The sequence below is a fragment of the Gallus gallus genome, chromosome 1, assembly GCF_016699485.2.
Source record: "Gallus gallus isolate bGalGal1 chromosome 1, bGalGal1.mat.broiler.GRCg7b, whole genome shotgun sequence".
Lineage (NCBI taxonomy): Eukaryota > Metazoa > Chordata > Aves > Galliformes > Phasianidae > Gallus > Gallus gallus.
The window spans coordinates 145,923,355-145,946,106 of NC_052532.1; the positions used below are offsets into that span (position 1 = coordinate 145,923,355).

General features: G+C 38.7%; 2 protein-coding genes across 9 annotated transcripts in view; one reads left to right on the forward strand and one right to left on the reverse strand.

Annotated features, from left to right (window-relative positions):
- Nucleotides 1–19,473, forward strand: part of UGGT2 (UDP-glucose glycoprotein glucosyltransferase 2) — a 78,396-nt gene extending 58,923 nt beyond the window's left edge. For 3 of the 5 annotated variants that reach the window (XM_040699569.2, XM_040699570.2, XM_046941326.1), the window contains 10 exons: nucleotides 6,477–6,561; nucleotides 7,872–7,954; nucleotides 9,062–9,157; nucleotides 10,751–10,835; nucleotides 11,433–11,615; nucleotides 12,330–12,490; nucleotides 12,775–12,889; nucleotides 16,200–16,316; nucleotides 17,588–17,732; nucleotides 18,653–19,473. In XM_040699569.2, coding sequence (XP_040555503.1) covers nucleotides 6,477–6,561; nucleotides 7,872–7,954; nucleotides 9,062–9,157; nucleotides 10,751–10,835; nucleotides 11,433–11,615; nucleotides 12,330–12,490; nucleotides 12,775–12,889; nucleotides 16,200–16,316; nucleotides 17,588–17,732; nucleotides 18,653–18,675 — 1,093 coding nt within the window. In that variant the 3' untranslated portion in view covers nucleotides 18,676–19,473. Of the gene's footprint in view, nucleotides 1–6,476; nucleotides 6,562–7,871; nucleotides 7,955–9,061; nucleotides 9,158–10,734; nucleotides 10,836–11,432; nucleotides 11,616–12,329; nucleotides 12,491–12,774; nucleotides 12,890–16,199; nucleotides 16,317–17,587; nucleotides 17,733–18,652 lie in introns of those variants that run through there. The other 2 variants (NM_001252099.3, XM_015274455.4) reach the window with 2 other exon arrangements.
- The window catches only part of DNAJC3 (DnaJ heat shock protein family (Hsp40) member C3), a 35,811-nt gene continuing 31,912 nt past the window's right edge, over nucleotides 18,854–22,752 (reverse strand). The window contains exons 13-14 of one of the 4 annotated variants that reach the window (XR_005859359.2): nucleotides 20,437–20,794; nucleotides 18,854–19,804 (exon numbers count right to left, since the gene is read on the reverse strand). The gene's annotated coding sequence lies outside the window, so the exon portion shown is untranslated. Of the gene's footprint in view, nucleotides 20,795–22,752 lie in introns of all 4 variants that reach the window. The other 3 variants (XR_005859355.2, XM_040699582.2, XM_040699587.2) reach the window with 3 other exon arrangements.

Below are 22,752 nucleotides of genomic sequence, written 5' to 3' on the forward strand. Positions count from 1 at the left end.
AGTTGAGAAATAGAGCGAACTGCGTGTGATAGATTGTATTGTATCCTTAATAGTCTAAATAATTTAATGATTTTTTTACTTTTGTCTGGAATTACATTTTTGGAAGTTGCTGAATGAGATTTATCTCTGAAATTTTATCCATGACTCTAAGGCTGATACTGCTTTTACTCAAGGTCTGGTTCTGAATAGAGATAGCTATTGAATGATTGTAGTTTCATTTCAGACTGCTTGTTCTGTGACAGTAGTTTTGTGCCATCTGCTTCTTGCACTTCTGAAATAGTTACTGAGATGGTATATTTTGTTTTAGACATTGATCTTTTTCAATATTGTTTCAGTATTAGATTCCTTCTTGTTTTGTTCAGTAAGTACCCCAATCTGATTAGACATCTCTTCTGCTTATATCATGTTAGATTGTGGTTTGAAACATAAAGTCACTTTTGTTTCCTCAGTTGAAAGAGAGCATAAAACAGAAGTATTAAATATTTACAGAGGCATCATTTTCAAAGTATTGTTTAAAAGGCATGCTCGATTAAGAAAAAAAGACAACTAATGTACTCTACAGCTTTGTTGTAATTATACCCTACATAAATAAAAGATTTTCGTTGTAATAAGCATAGACAGATTTACATTCAGAGTATGATCGGCCTTTTTCCTTTTTCCTTTGTTTTTCTCATTTCTGAGTTGAAAATTCTGAGTGTAGTCCTTCCTCTAGCAGAGGATCTCCATATATTTCTGTCATCCTCGTTGCTTTTGTATTTATCTTCTCTAATTCTGCCCTATCATTTTGAGTTGGGTAGCCATAAGTGAAGACTGATTTACTGTGCAATAGCATTGTTAAATTCCTTACTGGTTCATTTTCTATGAAACAACAACACCCTGTCTCCATTTTTAATATTGCTAGACCTGGAGCAATATTAGGGTCTAGCAATATTGAGCTGATATTCTTAAAGATTTACAGTCTCTAAGACCTCTTTCCTGAGAATGAATAGCTAATTTAGAACTACTTACTCCTTTCTTATTGTTAGTCTTGTCTTTTGTTTTCTGAGCAGCAGTTTCCCACTGAATTGTATTAGAACATTAGTACTACTAGTTTCATTATGCTCTGGGGAAAAAAAAAAATCCTAATATCTAATATAAATCTCCCCTCTGTCAGTTTAAACACATTTGTTCTGTCACTATCTGCCTGTGTACAAACTCAATCTCTGTCCTTTTTATAAGGTCCCTTTAAGTACTGGAGGACCACAGTGAGGTCTCCCCAAAGCGTTCTTTTCTCCAGGCTGAGCAAGCCCAGCTCCCTCAGCCTGTCTTCATAGGTGAGGTGCTCCAGCCCTCTGATCATCTTTGTGGCCTCCTTTGGACCCGTGTGAGCTGGTCCGTGCCTTTTTCTTTTTCTGATGACTCCATACCTGGATACAGTCCTCTAGATGGGGACTTACAAGGGCAGAGCAGAGGGGGACAATCACTTCCCTCTCCCTTGCTGGCCACCCCTCTTTTGATGCAGCCCAGTGTACAGTTGGCATTCATGGCTGCAAGAGCACACTGCTCTTGCATGCCAGCTTTTTATCGTATCCATACTCATGTCCAGCTTTTTCTCCACTCCAGATCCCCTATGTCCTTTTCCACAGAACTGCTCTCAGTATGTTTCTCTCCCAGTTTGAGCTCAAGGATGGGATTGCCCCAATCCAAGTTGCAGCAGCTTGCACTTGGCTTTGTTGAACTTCATAGGTTCGTGGGGACCACTTCTGAAGCCTGTCCAGGTCCCTCTGAATGGCATCCCTTCCTTCTGATGTATCAGCTGCACCACTCAGCTTGCTGTCAACTGCAAACTTGCAGAGGGTACATTCAAATCCATTGTCTATGTCATTGATAAAGATGTTGAAGAGCATCAATCCTAAGACAGACCCCTGGGAGACACCATCTCCAGCCTTCCCTGGACATAAAGCCATTGACCACAGCCTTTTGGCTACAACCGTTTGGCTAATTCTTAATCCACCATATAGAGTACTCTTGAAATCCATCTCTCTGGATAAGGATGTGGTGTGGAAGCTTGTCTGAGGCCTTACAGAAGTCCAGGTAGATGACAGTAGATCTCCAGTCACCTCCTTGTCTTGCATGTGCCTTAACATAGCTTCCAGGAGGATCTGTTCTGTGATCTTCCCAGGCACAGAGGTGTGGCTTGCCATACTTAACATGTTGTTGTTAACCTTGTTGTTCTAAGTGCACATCCAGTGGAGCATTGCTAGCTCTTCGGGAGTCTTAATTAGCTGAAACACTTCCTGATAGCAATTGCAATCAATTGCTGATCAGTTGCTGTTAGTTTCTCTGCCATAACTTTCTCAGTCCTTAGAGCACCTCTACATGTGGGGTTATTGATGGGGGGGCATCTCTTACAGGAGCATTATATTCATTTCAGCTGTAGACTTTCTCCTTTAGTTCATACCAAGTGGTTCTCGGTCATCTAAAAATCACTGTGGTTACACCCTAGCCTTGGGACTTCCCAGGGCACTCTTCATTTCTCTAACCTGTCTCTGTCTTGACTGCACCACATTTTCCTCCCATGGAAGAAAGCCCTGTGTAGGAAAAGTCATATTTTACTTCAGTAACTGCCATTTAGATACCACCTATATTAACTGGGATACATTAAAAAGAGCATGGCTGGCAGGTCAGGTGAGGTTATCCTCCCCCTCTACTCTGCTCTGGTGTGTCCACATTTGCACTACTGTGTCCAGTTCTGGGCTCCCAAGTTCAAAAAGACAGGGATCCCCTAGAAGGGGTCCAGCGGAGGGCCACAAAGATCATTAAGGTCCTGGAGCATCTCCTATATGAGGAAAGGCTGAGTAACCTGGGTCTATTCAGCCTGGGGAAAAGAAGACTGAGAGGGGATCTGATGAATATTTATAAATATCTAAAGGGAGGTAGGAGGCAAATGAATGAGGCCAGGCTCTTCTCTGTGGTGTGTAGTGAAAGGACAAGTAGTAATGGCCTAAAACTTATACATACGAAGTTCCATGCAAACACGTGAAAGAACTTATTAATGGCAGGGGTAACGGAGCACTGGAACAGGTTTCCCAGATGGAAATCCCATATTCCCTATGGAGATATTCAACCTGTCTGGGCACATACCTATGAGATGTACCATAGAGTACCTGCTTTAGCAGGGGGATTGGACTTGGTGATCTCTTGAGGTCCCTTCCTGCCTTCCTGTCCTGAGATTCTGTGATTCTGTAATTACAGATCTGAAATTCCCCTGGTCGGTTTTCATATGTGGAATATATGTTAGCCATAATTTCATCTACTCCTTAGAAGAACAATCTTTTTCTCACATTTCATGTCACAGCATAGGTCGGTAGTATAGGAGAGCTTCCCTTTGAAACTTTGCATCCAATCCATTCAAGAGGAACAGCACTTTTTAAATCTTAGCTTCAGTTCTTTTTTTTCTCTCTCTCCTTATAATTCTATGGGTTGAAAAGGGCCTATTTTCTTATAAAATATTTATTATTGCTTGGAATTCAGGAGCACCTAGTTTCATATGCTGTTTAGTCATCAGCTGCTGTTATAAAATGAGAAAAATTATTAACATGCTTGCTGTTTTGAGTATTTGGTTAATGCATCAGTTTTCAATGTTACAGGATGACATGTTAACAGGATATTAAGTTCCTTCTGCCTGTTTGCAATTTTCAATTTATTTTATTTCAGAAACCAATCACCATCAGTTGAGAAAGCAGAAAAGTGTATTACTAATCCTATGAAGTTCACGTAATCTCCATCGACTGTAACTGTAAAACTGTATTTTTAAAATTATATAAAAATGTATAAAACTGTAAAATTTAGTGTTCATTTCTTAAGGTATATAAAATGATTTATGAAAGATACCGTTGTATCTTTTCAACTGTAGTGAGTTGTGGTTGAATTAAGAAATGAAGTGAAGTAAAACAAAACCTCGCTACTTCTCAGTTTGATTCAAAGGAAATTTATCTGTGGTTTATTTTTCAGGCATTCTTTAAGATTTTCTTTAAGAAGTAGTAAAAAAAAAAAAAAAAAGCTAAACTGAGCGCCAGTAAAAAAAAAAAAAAAAAAAAAAAAGTTGAGAAATTTAAATAATAACATCTATTTCATTTAATTACCATAAGCCATAGGCTTAAAATACAACAGATAAAGTATGTTTTGGGGCTGTGACGGCATCTCTGATATTACTTCTGATGATATCAGTGTTACAGAATCACACACAATCACAGAACAGTGGGGGTTGGAATGGACCTCTGTAGACTGTCCAGTCCAACCCACTACTAAAGCAGATTCCCTACGGTAGGCCGCACAGGAAGGCAGGCTTGGGATATCTCCAGAGAAGACTACAGGCTCTCTGCTCAGCCTGTTCCAGTGCTGTGTCACCCCCAAAGTGAAGAATTGTTCCCTCATGTTTGTATGGAACTTCTTATGTTCTAGTCTGTGCCCATTGACCCTTGTCCCATCACTGGGCACTGCTGAAAAGAGCCTGTTAATACTACTATGAATAGTATCAAATTGCTGTCAGAACTCAAACGACCATTTGGTAACATGGAATTTTGCCATGAGGTATTGTAGGGTATTCTCTTTCCTTGTACGTAAGTCAAATTCACTCCTCTTAAACTATACTTGGCTTACTTGTAGCACAGGCCTGTACGTTGTAATAGGAGTTTTAGGAGAAATACAAAATTTTGAAGTATAATCTTATTCCAGCATGCTACAGCATGCGTAACAACTCAGTTTGACTTCTCTCATGGTAGCACTTAATACACTTGCAAGTAATTTATTTTTAGTCTTTCTAAGTACAGATAAATTGGATCAGGACCAGCATTAACTGTACTTAATGATAACTCTCAGTGCTTCTAGCACATTGTTGGTATTGGGACAGAAACTCATTGCACTGAGTGCAGAGCTCGGTGAAACAATTGTGAGAGGATCAACTTCAATTTGGTACTGGGGGGTCCACAGAAGAGATTTAGGGAGACAAAACAATTATGTTAATTTTAGGGCCAAACCAAACACTCTGAGAGTATTTTAAAAACTTTGGAAAGCTATCTTCATCAATGGAGCTGCAGACAGCTACGGAATTCACAGTGTGAAGATTTTGAAGTAAATAAGTGAATAAGCGACAAAGTTCTGATCGTGGAAAAACTGAGTGCAAAAATGGAAACACTTCTACAGTCTTGACTTTGCCAGCTGCTGCCATTTCTGCTATCAACAGTTTGTGTTTGGCTCTTCTACTATTCTAGAGCTTTTTAATTGCACCACTGACAGTGGAGATTTGTGGCCTTTTATGCTGAATACTGTTCTATCTCTTTGATAGAAAGACAGTTCTTGGCTGACAGTTCATATGCATAAAAGTGTGAAAGTAAAACTAAAAGAGTGGAAGGGTCAAGATAATTCTGAAAATTGTTTTGTGCAAGAATCAGCCATCTCTATGAAAATTAATGATCATTGGCACATTTTAGGAAAATGTTTTAAATAGAGGATGTATGTCAGTAGATAAAACTGTGTCACTTTTAGGTAAGTAATATGAAGCAGACTGAAACAAGATAAGATATTTTTGTTTTCCAGGAAAAAAAAAAAAAAAAAGGCAAAAAGTAAGGGGTAGCAGATTACTTTCTTAAACCAAGACCTTGGCATGTGTAGCTGTATCAAGGGGAAGGCACATGATGCTCTTAAAAGGAAGAAAGGATTGAAGGAAAAATATATGGGCTTTCAAGGTATAAATGCTAGAACATTTGAGAATTACACCATTACACTGCATCACAGAATGACAGCTACATTTTTCATACTTTTTACTCAGTGGGCTGGAGTACAGTCTAGAGATGTCTGAATAGCTTTAAACTGATGTTCAGCAGGGCAAATGTTCATGTGGTGCATTACCTGGGCAACCTGGTATCCATGGGAGGTGTTCCTAGCAGGCTGGAACTAGATGATCTTTAAGGTCCCTTCCAACCCAAGCCATTCTTGGGCTCTATGGTTCTATTGTTCTACAGCCCTGACTGTTGCCAAAGGCAGTCATTTTTGCCAGTTGTGGTATTTCATCACTGTGACGAAGCTTTCCTCAGACCTTCTAAAGCAGATTGGTTTTAAAAGTACATTTAGCGCCATCACTCAGCAATTTCTAAGATGTTTTCCATCTTTGATAAATGTAGGTTAATATTTTAATGCTGTATTTACCTTTAGCATGCATAATACATATTCACCTCTAGACTGCTGCATTTTTCTTTGGTTGATAAAATCTCATGTAAAACTCTTAACTCGCACTTTTTAATTTAGAACTGTGAGCAATGACGAGCTCTGAACAAAGCTCAGAAACTTCCTGAAGTTAGGGTATAATTAGGTGCAAATGAAGAAATATTGTTGCTATAAATAACAGGAATCTTAAACTTTATACTCTAATTGAACCCAAGTGATAATTCATGCTTTAATGAGTCAGTACATTTGCATGGTTTCTTTTACCCTCACAGCCATGAAGGAACAGATTCTGTAGCTGACCTGGCGGATGTTATTGTGGTTTTAAACAACTTCAGAAGCAAAATAATCAAAGTCCAAGTATGTAAAGAAAGATTTTTTTTTTTCGTCTGCACTATTTCTTTATATATGACTAATGCTCGCATGTTTTAGGCTATATTTAATTGGAAGTAATATACTGGAATATATCATTTAGATTTTGTAAATTTAAATAGAGAAGGGCGTGCAGATTAATGTAGTTAATTTGATCCAATTGGGTTATACTCATTGTGTGGGAGATTGTTAAATAGTTGTCTGCGTAACATAGGATTTGTCTCATCAAGTTTAAGGTGTTTAATACAGACGTGTAGTCTGAACTTGGTGCCTTAAACTCCCTCTCTGCTTAATAGAATGAGAAAGACAGTCCAGAGGACTGCTCATCCCAGCTCAAGTATTTATTTAAATATAAGGTGACCACCTCTTGAGGCATCCAGTTCTGCTCTGTGACTGGGGAGGGATTTGACATTAAGTCCAGCTACCGATGTGGAAGCTCAAATTAGATATGTTGAATTCTTTCCTCAGTTACCGTATGTGTGTAAACGAAATTACTTGGCTTTTGTTCTTAAATAATAACTAGAATATGCAAGCTCTGTCATTCAGTTAAACTGTAGAGTCACTTCACTGTTATTTAGAACATGGCTTCAGCAGCTAAGAAGACACCACGTGAAAAGAAGTCTGCAAGTGCTAGCTTAACAATAAAAACATGTGAAACTAACACTAGTTATAATATACTGAAGCAGTGCTTTGGAAGTTAGTTGTGTCTCAAAAATACTAATTCTAATCAAGGAAATAAAGGTCAGCAACCAAAACGAACATAGCACCTTTAGTTAGCCCATCAGTGAGACTACAGAAATTAGTTAACCTGTATCGTTGATTCAGTGACGGGTTGGTCACTTTCTCCTTTTGAAAGGTTTATGAGAATCACAGTTTTCCTTCAGATAAGTTCTGTACATGATTCAACACCCTACTGCCCTTCTGTCAGCTGATGGCTGGATTGCAGAACCATGGCAGGGTCTTCTGTAAAGGAGGAAAATGAGCTGTGATTCTGCTGACATTTAGTTTCTGTTAGAATAAAGAAGTACAGCGTGCTTGAACATGCTGTTTGGTTTATTCATCATTATTCATTTTTACATAATTGGTTACTTTGCTTCTTACTGTAGTAAGTTCTATACCGATCTTAAAAGTATGAGATGACAGTTTTACAGTTCAGGTTAATGCAGCTCAGTAATTATTTTACTGAGATAGGAACTGGGAAGCTGTTAGTCCACCATAAGATACGCCAGTTGAAATAGTAATTATTATCAACTAACCTCACAAATGACATGATTTTTTTTTTTTTTTTTAATGACTAGGTACAGAAAAAGCCTGATAAAATGAAGGAAGATCTCCTTACTGATGGAACAACAGAAAAAGGAAATCTGGAATCAGTTACAAGGTACAAATTAATTTGTTTTTAGAAGGGATCTAAACAGAAGAAAAATGTGAGGGGACACACTCCATCTGAGCTAGTCTTCTGCTCGGAAAACAGTTCTAAAGTGAATCTCCAACAGTATCAATCCATAACATAACCAGTTTGGTTTAGGCAGCCTCTGCTCTTCAGAAACCTATTAAAGTAGTGCTCTGAGGAGGACTGCAGCTATGATCCCTTCGCTCTATGTGCTAAAAGGCATATGCAGTTAAAGAACAATCCTTGGAATTTAAAGCAAGCAAAGAATACTGTGGAGCAGAAAAGGAAAAGCTCTGGACAACCTACCTTAAACCTGAGTTGCTATAGGGAGAGTAATTGAATGAATTTATGAAAAAAGTAAGGAAGAATTATGAAGAACACCTGGAAAATCCCATCACCACATACTGCTGAATGTTATTCCTTTACCTCATCATTTACTGTTGGTCACAATAAGGTACAGGGCTAAATGTGTGGTTTGACCTGATGTGGTCATCTTTAGGGTAATGTTCAGTATTTTAGAATATATATATTTAGTTCAAATATCATAGAATCATAGAATGGTTTGGGTTGGAAGGGACCTCAAGTTCCAACCCCCTGCCACATGCAGGGCCACCTATCCCCATATCTACTACTAGACCAGGTTGCCCAGGGCCCCATCCAACCTGGCCTTGAACACTGCCACAGACAGGGCATCCACAACCTCTCCGGGCAGCTTGTGCCAGCACCTCACCACTCTTGGTAAAGAAAAATTTGTTCTGAGTGAGTGGGTATGAGGTGTTATTTGCAAAAGACTCACTGAATCACAGAATGGATTGGGTTGGAAGGGACCTTAAAGACCATCAAGCTCCAACCCCCTGCTGTAGACATGGCTGCCACCCACTGGATCAGGCTGCTCAGATACTGGGTCAGGCCTTGAATGCCTCCAGGAATTGAGTAGAAGATTTTGGAATCATAACGATGTGTAATGGAAGTGAAATATGAGTGCATTCCATTAGGATATTTCTTCTGCGGATTTTCTAACTTCTCATTCTTTACAGCCTCAATTTTCTTGCTGTTAGATGTGTATCTTAGGTGATAATCCAGTTATTTTCTCAGGTTTTCAGAAATTTCACCAGAAGAGAAGGAAAATAAAAGTGATGTACTTAACATTTTTTCAGTCGCTTCAGGCCATCTGTATGAACGTTTTTTAAGGTGAGTAAAAGTTCATCCTAAAATAAGCAGCATAATGAAGCTGACCATCTTATCAAGGATGGGTGTGGGGGGAGATTTAAGAGGTAGAGCAAAAACTGCATGCACAAGCAAAGCAAAACAAGGCATTCATTCACTGCTTCTCATCAGCAGGCAGATGTACTGCCACTTCCAGGAAACAAAGGCTCGTCACACATAATGGTTAATTGAGAAGATAAATGCTATCATTCCAAGTGTCATCCCTTCCTCCCCCTTTACCCCAGTTTTATTACTATGCATGACACCATATGTGGGACATCTCTTTAGTCAGGTTAAGTCAGCTGTGCTGACTGTGTCCCCTCCCAGCTCCTTGTGCACCTCCAGCCCCCTCACTGGCAGGGCAGTACAAGAAGCTGAAAGTCCGTGTCTCTATGTAAGCACTGCTCAGCAACAATTAAAACATTTGTGTTATCACCACTATTTTCATCAAAAACTCAAAACAGGGCACCATACCAGCCATTATGAAGAAAATTAACTCTATCCCAGCCAAAGTCACAAGACATAAAGAAGGCCCAAATGCATATTTCTTTGAGAACAAGGTGTAGATAGATGTTCTAGAATTTCACTGTTCTTTGAAGAAAGAATATACTCTATGCTTGTCATGAGTGTCTGTGCTAAGTGTGAAGATAAACGATGAAGCTGAACCTCTCTTTATGAAGATGTAGCGGCAGTGATTTCATTAGAGTTTGTATCTATTTATGTTTATTCCAAAATATGGGTTCTACTATATGCTTACGTGTCCCTACTTCTCTTTAATATATCAGTGTTTATGAATTATGTAATAAGCAATGACTGCTTTGAAGGAACTCTTGCAGTATTGCCTGATCCATTCACCACTATATCTGTTACTTTTCTCATTCCTGTGAATGCTTGTCTACAGCTGTCATATCTAGTAATTTTCCTGCCCCATAATGGATTTTCACAATTCTTTTGTTTATGTCTGTTTGGAAAGCAGTATTTTGTATGTATTAATTTTTATTTCTTAGTAGTCTGACAGAGTTGGAGTGTCTGTGTTCTCTTTTTTTTTTTCCTTCAAACTTCAACGACTTTATTAAAGGGAAAGATTTGTTTATTTTAAAAGAGAGAAAACAAATTTTAAAATATATTTTTTTCCACATACCTGAACTTTTTGAAGTTATCAAGGGCTTTCTGAAGAGACTCTTAGCTTGAACTATGCTTTCTCTTTCTCATTGGTTTCCTTTTTGCAACCTATTAAACTTAACCAATGTATGCTAAAATATATCATCTCAGTAGCATAGTTAATATTAGGTATTAATCAGTATTCTTATTTTTTCAGTACCTCTCTCACAATAGAACTTATTAACAGATCCACATTTGAGACTGTTCTTTCTAATATTTCTTACTCAATATGGACTATATACATCCATCTCAAAGTGGTCTTGAACTCAAAACTTGCTGTTAAAAATATACAGAAATTTTGACTTAATTTGGGTTAAGAAAAGTTATGATTAGAAAGTTTTAGCCTCTTTGAAGTACAGTTGAAATATAATGACCTGTGTATATTCGTTTGTTTATTATAGACTTGTATTTCCACAGAATTATGATGCTTTCTGTTCTACGTCATACCAAAACGCCGGTTAAATTTTGGTTTCTGAAAAACTACCTCTCTCCAACATTTAAGGTATAGGAAACACCATTCTTTCAATAACTTTTCTTTAAAGTGTTAAATACTTAGGCAAATTACTATGAGAGTGGTGAGGTGCTGGAACAGGCTGCCCAGAGAGGCTGTGGATGCCCCGTCCCTGGAAGTGTTCAAGGCCAGGTTGGATGGGGCTCTGAGCAGCCTGGTCTAGGATTAAATGGGGAGGTTGGTGGCCCTGCCTGTGGTGGGGGGTTGGAGATTCATGATCCTTGAGGTCTCTTCCAACCTGGGCCATTCTGTGATTCTGTGAAATTATTACCATTGAGTAATCAGATAATTAAAAATTAAGTTTTACAGTTGGAAATGACATCATGTGTAAACAACTTCTTTTCTGGAGCCCAAATCCCAACGCTAGATTATAATTTATTCTGTTCTGATGGACTCAGTGAGCTTGAAAGAAATGGTTTTTATATTTTTATAGCTGAGGATTCTGCTAAAATGAAAGAAACTTTCACAGTTGATGTGATTAATAAGGCCAACAGAGATACAACTGTGTTGCAGCATTTCCTCCATCACCTTCTGCCTCTTTGCATGTCATATACATGTGCAACTTATAGTTTCTGAATCTTGTTCTAGGATGTTATCCCTCACATGGCTAAGAAGTACGGATTCAAGTACGAGTTAGTACAGTATAAGTGGCCCCGCTGGCTTTATCAGCAGACAGAAAAGCAAAGAATTATTTGGGGCTACAAAATCCTTTTTTTGGATGTTCTTTTCCCTTTGGCTGTAGATAAAATAATCTTTGTTGATGCTGACCAGGTAAGAGAAAACAATATTATATAAATGTATGAGGACTTTGTTTTGTTTTAATTGATCCATTTTATTTCCCTCTGGCCATTTTATTCAAATGTTGGTCTCCCAGGACTGTAGCAGTTGTACAAGCAGAACCAGTAGTGTTGCAGAACATGGAACAAAACAATTTTGCTTGTCTTTAGTCATGTAGAAATTAAGAGGCTCATCACACTGAGTGCTGTAAATTATTTCTATTGCCTGTGGATAGACGAAGGAACTTGGAGAGGTAAGTATGATCTTAAAGGTGCATTTCACCTTAGGTATATTGGAGTGATTCAGACTCTGGGCTGATTACGAGCAGACTCCACTGGCTATGGAAGGTGTCTGAGATGATGAGGTCAGACAATTCGACCTAATCCTCTATTTATGGATGGAATTTTTGAGTTGAATCCTGTCTCTTTTATTCTTGAATTTGTCTGCAGTCTTTCACTCAGAAATTACCATTGTATCATATACTGAAAGGCAATGTACTGCCTCAGAGAATATATCAAAGAGTCTGTCACGTGGTTATCAAAAATCTCAGACAAATGTGCTGTATTTTGTTACTTTTCCAAAGCTAAGAGGGATAAATTAAATTTAAGTATAGCAACGCACATCTTAAAAACCGTACTGAATTGTGAAAGTATAACTTTCATCATACTTTTAAATTATAAAAATAAATGTAATTTTATTCTTATTTAGATTGTGAGAAGTGACCTGAAAGAACTCAGAGATCTCGATCTGAAGGGAGCTCCTTACGGATACACGCCTTTCTGTGACAGCCGTAAGGAGATGGATGGGTACCGTTTCTGGAAATCAGGATACTGGGCATCACATCTTGGGAAGAAGAAGTACCATATTAGGTAGGAGAACTCCTGCATATTTTCATCAAGTTTGTAGAACTGATTAAAATCTGGCTCTTGATATTGACCACTGAGGCATTCACAAGCAATTACCTTGTAGCCTTTCTCAAGAAGAGATGAATTCATCTGAATTCAGATGATGTATGGTAATAGCTTCAGCTATTTGCTTTAAATAATATCCTTTTAGCATGTGAACAGTTTCAGGTTTCTTGTCACTTCTTGATTAATGTTACGAAGAAGGATATGAAACTGCAGAAGTCTTGATGTATATTTTTTCTTTGCAGTGCCTTATATGTTGTGGATCTTAAGAAGTTCAGAAAGATTGCAGCAGGAGATAGGCTTCGGGGTCAGTACCAGGCTCTTAGTCAAGATCCAAACAGTCTGTCAAATCTAGATCAGGTATATGTGGGCTTAAGCAATTAAGCTTTTGTTTTCTTGATCTCTCTCAAAATGCATGGAATTATTGCATCTCAATATACGTTTTATAATTCTGAAGAATATTTAGCTTTTTTTTTCCCCTCTATTTCTTCTGTTTTTCTATTAATGTTAATTTAACTTACCTAAGCTAAGTGCTAATGCATTCTGGTGGTTGCTGTACATGGTCACCATGGGTTGACGATGGTCTTTTTTTATGTAACTCCACCAATTTTTAAAGCTAGGTGGGTTAAGTTAGGGTACAAATCACGGGTGTGTATATAGATTCCAGATATGCAGAACTTTCTTCAACTTAGTCTCTTCTTCTCTAGTACAGACTCCTTAGCTCAGTGGAAGATTGATAATACAGCTGATTACAGCTGTAATAATACATATGATTTCTCCCTGAGTAAATATTGCTTTTTACTTATGTCCGTCGGTGAATTTCAGGAGGCTTCAAAAGGAAGGTTGTAATTGCATTTGTAAAGGTAGAATTACTAAAAGCACTAAAGGTTTATTATCTGCCTACAACAGTAAAGGGATCTCTGAGTAGAAAAGCCCACATCTCTCACTGCCTGTATTGTTTTTCCCATAAATAGATAAGTAAAAATAAAATTAGCCATTCTTATGGTACTGGACAAAGAAAAGTGGAAACACACCTACACTACTAACAGGGACTAAACAGAACACAAGGAGTTAGAGCAGCCTTCATCTGTGACTGAGAAGATCAGAAGATTGATATAATAGCAACAGTTGGGCATTAACTTATAAAACTTGGAACAGTAAAATGAATTGCTGGCTCCTGCACTTGGAGTGTCCTGATGTGATGAGCTGTATGCTTTTCAAACATAGTCTTATCCACACGTACAGTGTATCTTTCAGAAAGACCTTCAAGATTCTGAAGCTGGTCACAAGTCTTCTAACATTATGCCACTTCTTAGAAATAGTCATTAGTTTTATGTAATGTCTTCACAACAGTAAGAAAGTGCATCTTCCAGTTTTGAGATTCTTACGTTTTCAACAACAGCTTTAATAGCTGATAGCCTTACAACAATAATTTAATTACACCAATAGCTGATAGCCTTAATGCAGAAGTTGGTTGGATCCCATCAAAAGCCATTCATACCCTTCCCTTGGCACATCAGTACTGAGAGCAGACATTGAGGTAGCTAAATCTTGGCAGCATGGAATTGGAATTATCGTGGAAAGGGAGATATTTCAAAGTACTATTTTCATACTAATTTCCTTTTGATAGTATTGGTAGGAATCACCTCCTGGCTCCCTTTACCCCAAATACAGCATCATTCCTAGAAATAGAAACTGCAGTGTGATATATTTTTCCCAAGCCCTGGAGAGTGTGTATCTACTGGTGAATTAAGACATCTACTGTTAAAATATCTGACTGGAGTTCTGCCTGCCCTTCTCAAAGAATAACCTCTGCTAGTTTACCAGTAGTGTGACACACTTGGGCCTGCTGCCTTCACGGGTGCTTGTTAGGGGTATTAGGAGTTGGACTTGATGATCTCTGGAGGTCCCTTCCAACCCCTACAATTCTGTGATTCTGTGGTACGCTGACATAAACCACAAAATAGAAGTAGAGAGAGTGGGCAAAAAATGTACTTTTAAATGACAAAGAAAGACAGTAAGAATGGATAGAGAGAAAAATTACACATAGTGAAAGCTAGACTTCCAGTACAGCATATTGAACTGTATTGTTGAAAGAGAAGCCTAAAGCGTAAAGCAATAGCTGTGTAAAGATGAAAAAACAATTGGCAAATATTTATAGTAAATAGCATTTCATTAAAACAATTGGTAATTAAGCATCTTGTTCTTCACTTGCAGAATTACAGTCAGTAATCATGTAATAGCAAAATGTAATAGCAGAATATTTTATGAAGAGAAAATTTTTCTTTTTTTTCCTAAAGTGAGATTTTATTTTCTAGTATTTGCTTCTGTATATTTAAAATCCTGGATCTAGCAGTTGTCTCTCTACTTATTAAATAACTTCTAAGTTCACATCTTTTAGACCTGTAATACTAACGTAGGAATTGTGATTTCATTTAGTAAGCCAAAGAGACCCAACAGAAAAACCACTTCTCCCTTGAAATTGAGGTGACAATAAAACACTTGATTCCTTATATTCATAGAATTGAGGTTTTCAAAAAAAAAAAAAAAAAAGGAAACATTTAAATTAACATTTAAACATCTTGACTCATTATACACTAAATGGAAGTACTTTTTTTCCATGGTAATGTCTATATTTGAATTAAGTTATATGCTTCTTATAGCACGGCTACACATACTATTTTATTCTGTCACATTTAGCAGTGTGATTTGGCAAAGTGAAACCCAACTGCTACTTACTTGAGTACTGACATTTCTTAAATGTAATGTAAGGGTTGTGCATATGAAGGAGCTTACGAAAGGATCTACAGCGTACACTTGTTATTTTTAACTATGGGCAGAAAACCTGTACTGTACGGCTGCCTGGGATTTTTCTCTTTTGTAAACACTATTCCAACACGATATTAGCTCCGTGTTTTCACAGTGAGAAGGCTAAAGTTAGAGTAGTGCCATAATTCCACATAACATGGTTTTGAGCTCTTTTTTTCTGTAAATGTGAGGAGTGGAAATATGGTTAAGATATGCTGTAAAAATTTCACTCAACCTAATTCTGCTCAGTAGTATTTAAAGCATGGCATGCAGTATCTGAGCTGTGGACATTACTTATGCCAACTAAGGACAAACAGACATAAGTTGAAGAAAAAATGTTCTTGACATATGAGAGGTGGAATTGGCCAGCTAAGTTTTAAATTACAAAAGAGCCAGGTGAGCACTCACTTAGAAGGAAACAGAAAAAATTGCAAAAATCATAGAATCCCCAAGGTTGGAAAAGACCTCTAAGATCACCCCATCCAACCGTCCACCTACCACCAATATTTCCCACTAAACCATGTCCCTCAGTACAACATCTCAATGTTTCTTGAACACCTCCAGGGTCGGTGAGTTCACCACCTCCCTGGGCAGCCCATTCCAGTGCCTGACCGCTCTCTCAGAGAAGTAGTATTTCCTAATGTCCAGCCTGAATCTTCCCTGGCACAAATTGAGGCCGTTCCCTCTAGTTCTATCACAACATTAAATGGGAGAGCAGGCCAACTCCCACCTCACCACATGTAACAATGGTAACAAATGGTTAACAAACAAAAATATTCTCTGGAATGCCTTATAAGTAATTGCTTGATAGTCAGCTACATCAAAATTCAGTGCTAATTCATGATTTTACAAACTTGTGCAGGATCTTCCCAATAATATGATCCATCAAGTAGCTATCAAGTCTCTCCCTCAAGAATGGCTTTGGTGTGAAACCTGGTGTGATGACGAATCTAAGAAAAAGGCTAAAACAATAGACTTGGTGAGTTGACTTTGAGTTAAATTAGTTTTATAGATTAAAAAATTGATTACAGTTTCTGTGGCTTTTGAGATAAACTTATTTTTGATATCATGGAGCCAGCCTTGCTGGAGGGTATTGGAGCACTGGGCTGCTTTTGATAAATACCTGAATATATACAATTTCTTCTTTCCTCCAGCACCTCTCCCGTGTGCTCTGTAGCAAATTTGCTTATGTTGAAGCTGAAAACTTTGCCTGAAAATGAAGAGTTGCTATCTCTAACTGGATAGGAGCTGGGTTTTTTTACTCCTGTACTTGTATTTCGCCCCTATTCCTCCATATTCAGCCATATTATTGGAACTCTACTGAAGTACTGCAAACTCTGAGTATTGTGTGCTGCTACCTCTGCTGAACCCGTTGTTGCAGAGGAATAGTATATTATGGCTCTTTTCTCTGTCCATTTCACCACTATAAACTGAAGATAAAGCATAGCTTAAAAATCATAAAGCTGAGGAGACATACCCACATTTAGAAAGAAGGAAGCATCTCTCTTTGGGAAACAGAGTGAAAAAGTTCTGCTCTGCCATTATTTCCCCCATTCCATTTTCCCCCTCTTGTTCATTTCTTGTCAACCCGCTCTGTGTGAGTGAAACTTTGCAGCCATAATTCTGAACAAAAAAAAAAGGCAATTGGAATCTGGTGCAAATATTCAGTATGTAAATAACTCATTTTATGCCTATATAGTTAAAATAAGCTTTTTTTTTTGTGCACTAAACATGGGTAATCTCTGTTCTAGAAAATGATATTATAAATGTTGACAAAAACACTTGTTAAGTGTGAGATATAACTGAGAACAAAGAAACGTGTTGGAGACAAGACGTTTGGAGACAAGACTCTGGGCTGCTGAGAAATGCCTCTTACTATAAAATATGAAAATTTTAGCCAGATAATGGTGACTAGGAAATGTGATAAGTAGCACTTCTCTGCAAAATATTTAAGATGTTTTGTGTGTTGTTGACTTTTTACTACACTAAACTCTTTGCCAAGGTTCATGATTTGCTGCAGTTTCTGTCTGAAGCTTATTTCTCACATTGGAGTTATTCTGCAGACCATTTTTAAACACTCGGGTTGTTGTCCTAATCAACATACGGTTACCTGGCTAGTTTTTAACAGTAATGTTTGGTGTTCTGGTGTGTATCTTCAGTGACACTGAGGAGGTGATGACTTACAGTTCCTTGGGAAGGTATTATTTTCGCATTGGCTTTGTTTACATTCACTGTATTTTAAACTTTCAGTGCAACAATCCCCAAACCAAAGAACCAAAATTAGAGGCTGCTGCTCGAATAGTTCCTGAATGGGTTGACTATGACACTGAGATTCGGAATTTAATACAGCAGATTGAGAAGGAGAAGAAAAGTAAAAAGTCATTCTCTAAAAAAGGTAATTTACATTCATATTTATCTGTCACTTCTTTCAAATACTTTCTTTGAAGTGAAGGTTGGGGTCAGTAGGCATGTAAGTTGAGTTGTATTTTAATAATTTTCCATCCTCTATGAGAAATGGTCTGGGTTTTAAGAGTCGTGTGATGCTTCTTTACATGGGAGTATGCAAAGATATGCTAAGATGAAACAAGCCATTTGTTCCATGCTGGAGTCCGAGAGGACAAAATTTTCAAGTACATAAGCTTTTTATTTCATATCGCTGCTCTTTCTTCTTAATGCTGTTCAGCAAGTGTAAATTCACAGTATAGATGTGGAAGATTTCTAAAGTAAAGGACAATGGCTATTCGGAAGGGTACCTTAGTATGGGTAGAAAGGTGCAATGAGTACGGTTGGACTTCCAACTAAAACTAAGGACTTCCAAACATGGAACCATGAAGATAACTGAAGTCCGCTGTTTGGGAAGTGCCACTTGTCTCAGCTTCTGTGCTCTGGCCTCACCTATGCCATCCTTTTCACTCCTGACTGAGCAGAACATTCTCCTTCACTTTGTGCTCCCCGGCTAGCAGTCAGTCTCCCCCTCCTTTAGATGTTACTCCCCTTCTACAGAAATGTCCATGTCCCATCTGCTTGTCCAGTATGTTTCTCTCTATTCAGACTAAAGTTTTCCTGCTCGTATTATTCTCCAGTCTTGAGTCACAGAACAAATTCCTTTCTCATTACGAAGAATTCCGAGTAGTTGTTATTTATTTGTGAAATCTTTGGCCAGCTTGTGGCAAGGCTCTAAAAATGAAGTTCATGTCATTGAATTGTTTTGGCAGCACCAAGGCAGGAAAGGGCTTTCTCCATGTTTTACAAAACTAGTCGTTACGTTTCTACATGCTTGGGGTTTTTTTAACGATTTTTTTCCTTTCATTACAGGTTTTAAGCACGATGAACTTTAGCACAGCCTGTAAAGAAGTGATGGTGACAGCGTAGTGTCTCGTGCAAAAGATGGAGCGGAAGCCATGGAAGTTGCCTTGGCGCTGTTTGTAACATTCTTTAATGTGAAGTGAAAAATTTTGTAACTTATGGTGTTATTTAAAGAGTTCTACATAAGAAACAGAGACCAGAAGGGAGAAATCCACAGGTACTTGGTTTTATTTAAGTCAGCGTAGATTTACTTTCATTGTTTTTCTTTTCCTTCTCCAGAAGACAATCTGCCCAGAGGATTTTAGAGTATAAAGAATGATATATTCAGCTCTTCAAAGATGCACTGCCTCAGCAATTGGGAAGTGGGAGGCGGCACTAAATAGTTACATGAAAACTGTTTTATGCAAATTGCATTCATTTAGTCTAATGTATTTAAACACAAAGAATTTTGGTTATACATCCATAGTTTTTTTCCTGGAGGAATGCTGTGGTCACAGGACAAATTCTCATTGGAGCCAAGATACGATATAAAAAAACAGGTCGGGTAATTTAGACCACACAGATCCAACTTTGAAGCTTCCCAAAGTCAGGAATGTAATTTTCTATTCATCATGCAGGATTGCTGCCCTTTTAACTAATTTGAAAGAATCCCTTTTGATTCTTGGGCTCCCTTTGTCACTCAAATAGTATGGCATTATATTCCATTATGTGGTTTTGGTTAAGATAGGTCAGAAGGTCTGTGCCTGAGAGCTGTTTCCACTCAGTTTTGAGTATCACTATTCTGTTCAGAGTTTAAAGTAATAAAACACTTGACTTATTTTTCACTCTCAGTGGTGTCTACTGTTATTTTATCAATACTCACTCAAAAAACTGTTGCTCGAATGGGCCGTCAATACATTTTGATTGCATAAAAACTGCAGTGAAAAATTCTGGCAGTACGCACTTGCAAATAGGAAAATTTATCTATGAAACTGATGTCTAGTGCCTTAAGTACATGTCATCTTGTTTAGTTTGTGCTAGTTTCAAAGCAGACTGGATATAACCACAAACTCTTCCACGAACGGCTTAATGTAGTCTTTCAGTCTAAGTGCTTGTAATTATAAAAGATAATGTAATTTGCACTAAGTGGGTAAATCCATCGTGAGTTGCATATCTCTGTACCTGTAAATAAGAGCATAAAGGGTAAGAAAAATGGAGCACATTTCGTATGCAGTCATTGTGCTCAGGTGTAGGTTACTTGAAATTGCTTCCCATAAGTGTGGGTATTTATAATCTATTTATAATGCTTTCCTGACATTTCTCAAGTCTCAGTAATACGAACCATGCCCATGTTTTTACAGGCACTTATATATTACGTTGTATTACCTTTCTGCGTTTTGAATAGCAGTTCTAATGTCGGTATGGATTTTCAGAGGTCTGTTGTGGGCATTCTCTTTGTTTGAAGTACCCAATGGAATATTCCCTGTGTAATCCAGCAGTGTTAATCAATCAGCCAATACCAATTTCCATTCTCTCTCTGTCACTCCAACGTTTGTTTTGTTGCTCATGACAAGTTCTCATGACAAGTAACATAATCCAGAACACCACTGGACAGGAAGTCAAACATGTTGGAACCTCACAGAACATAACTACATACGCCGGCGCTTCTCCAACACTGATGGACTTCTTACTGTCTTCGTCCTGCAGTTACTACTATACAGTCGCTGTGTAACAGGGAAACAACTGTCACTCCCTCTGTGAAGGGAAAAACCATCAGTGATCTGCTTCATCACTGTTTTTTGGCCAACACTTACAGCATGAACCTTCACTCTGCAGCTCCATTTCGCATCAGTATGAACGTGAGCCTGGAAGCTGACGGGCCTTTGTCTGTCAGAAACCCCAATTCTCTTTAATTGTGATTTTCTGTGCAGGCAGTCTCTGTTAAGCAGTATAAAAAGCGGATCTCTCACGCACTGATTCACTGCTCGTGACATCTATTGCATCCTTTTTAAAACTTGGAGTCCTCCTGCGTGCTTTGTAAAAGAAACCCCTCTTTACATGCTATTTTCTTGAGATTACTGAAACTACTAGAATTTCTCAGAACTGTAATTTGCTGGAGATACTTCAAAGATTTAATAGTTTTCATGCCATTTTCTACAGTGTTGTCCTTACCTGTAAAAAAAAAAAGTTTTTTGAGCAGGTAGGGATGTTTTAAAGAAAAGCTTTTTTTTTGTGAAGTGATGCGTTTGCTTATAAAACAGAGAGGTCCAGCAAGTACAGTAACTGCTTGTTAAGTCTCCTTGAAGCAGCACTTTGAATCGCTGTACTTTTAATACTAGCACAGAGGATATGTGCTAGTATGTATATGCTGTACAAAATACTAAATACGTCATTAAAAGAAAAAAGCACTGTTTTCTCCCATGTTGCATTATGCAATGAGCATTAAATGCTTGGTTAATGTTAATGAGCTCGCTTCTAGCTTTGTAGAGTCAGAGAATGCCTATTTACCCTATTTACTGATGGGGTAATGTTATCTTATTTTCTTCTATTGGATCAAATCCTTCATCAGTTTAACCCAGCACCAAGGCTGTCACAGAGGTTAGCACTCAGCACTGGAAACTCACAGTGCCAGGTGTGGGAGAACCGCATTTTCAGCAGTTTTCTAATTGTGGAAAATTTGGGACAGTGGGATGCCATGGAGAAAGCACTGCTTTTCCTACTGCCTCTTATTCAGGATTTGTGGTTGGAGTGACACACTGACTCCTTTGTTGCCATGAGAATACTCCCATGCAGAAGACTGGTTTGGGCTCCTGGCACAGCAGGCATTGCCCTGCTGGCTGCTGGACACATCCCAGAAGGCTCCTGCAGAGGGGAGGAGTCTCTTGCAAGGCTACCTCTTAAACTCACATCTGTTAGCTAATACTTCATTCTGTGTTTCAGACAGACTCGAGCTGTGCCTCAGCAGTGCTTTCGGGCATTTCTCAGCTTCCTCTGATGAAAGTCTGGTTTGTGAATTCGTCACTTGATGGCACAGCTCAAGCAGTTACAGCCATAATCAGCGTGGCTGTACCTACATCTCTCTCTACTACCGGAGTGTTCAGTCCCATTTGAATTCCCACTCCTTCAGATGAAAGAAACATCCTGGCAGCCTCTCACCGGCCGTTGCCAACTCACATAAATAGCTTCTTCCTGCTGCCCTCCTAAGTGCAGTGCTCCTCTACCACATTCTGGGCTCTGATGACTGCACGATGTGGATGTGCAGATTGGTTGGGAAGTGCCTTATACTAAACACAGAGCATTATTTACATGGGATAGCTTAAAAACATAATCAGTCGCTGCTGTGCTCAGTGACTTGTGGGTTTGGTGGGTTTTTTTGTTTGTTCGTTTTGTTTTTGTTTTTAATACCTGAAGACATACAAGAAAAAGGAGAAGAGAAACTATAGGATTAATTAGTTACATGGTTGCTGAACTTTAATTATCAGATAATTATTTTCTGCCTTTACCTGAGATGATAGTTCTATACAGATGGATTCATTTATATAAAGTTTCAGGCCTGAAAGCATTCAGTCTCTATTTCAACTTACCCTGGAGGCACTGCTCTGTAAAATCAGTTTCCCAGCCTGGCTCCATTTACTTGTAACTCTGATAGCCCTCTGAGGGCAGGGGCTGCTCAGTGCTGCCACAGAGAGCAGAGCTCAACGCTACCCCTCCGCTCCCTGTGAGGAGCTGCAGCTGCCACGAGGCCTCCCCTCAGCTCCTCTGCTGTGCGCTGAGCACACCCAGGGCCCTCAGCCACTCTTCAAACACCCTGTCCTCCAGCATTTCCTCCATCGTCATAGCCCTTCACTGGCTGCACGCTAATAGCTTTATGTCCTTACATCGTGGCCCCAGAGCTGCACCCAGTGCTGGAGGTGAGGCCGCAGAGCACAGCAGGACAACCCCAGCCCTCAGCTGGCATTGCTAGGCCTGACGCACCCCAGTCTTGTGTTTACTCCTTCAACTCCATTAACTCTGTTAACTCAGCCCTATTACAATGCCTTGTTGATGCCTGATACCCACAGAACACCTTTCAACACTGGAGAGCAGGATGAGGAAAGAAGGGCAGACACACACACACACCCCTACACACA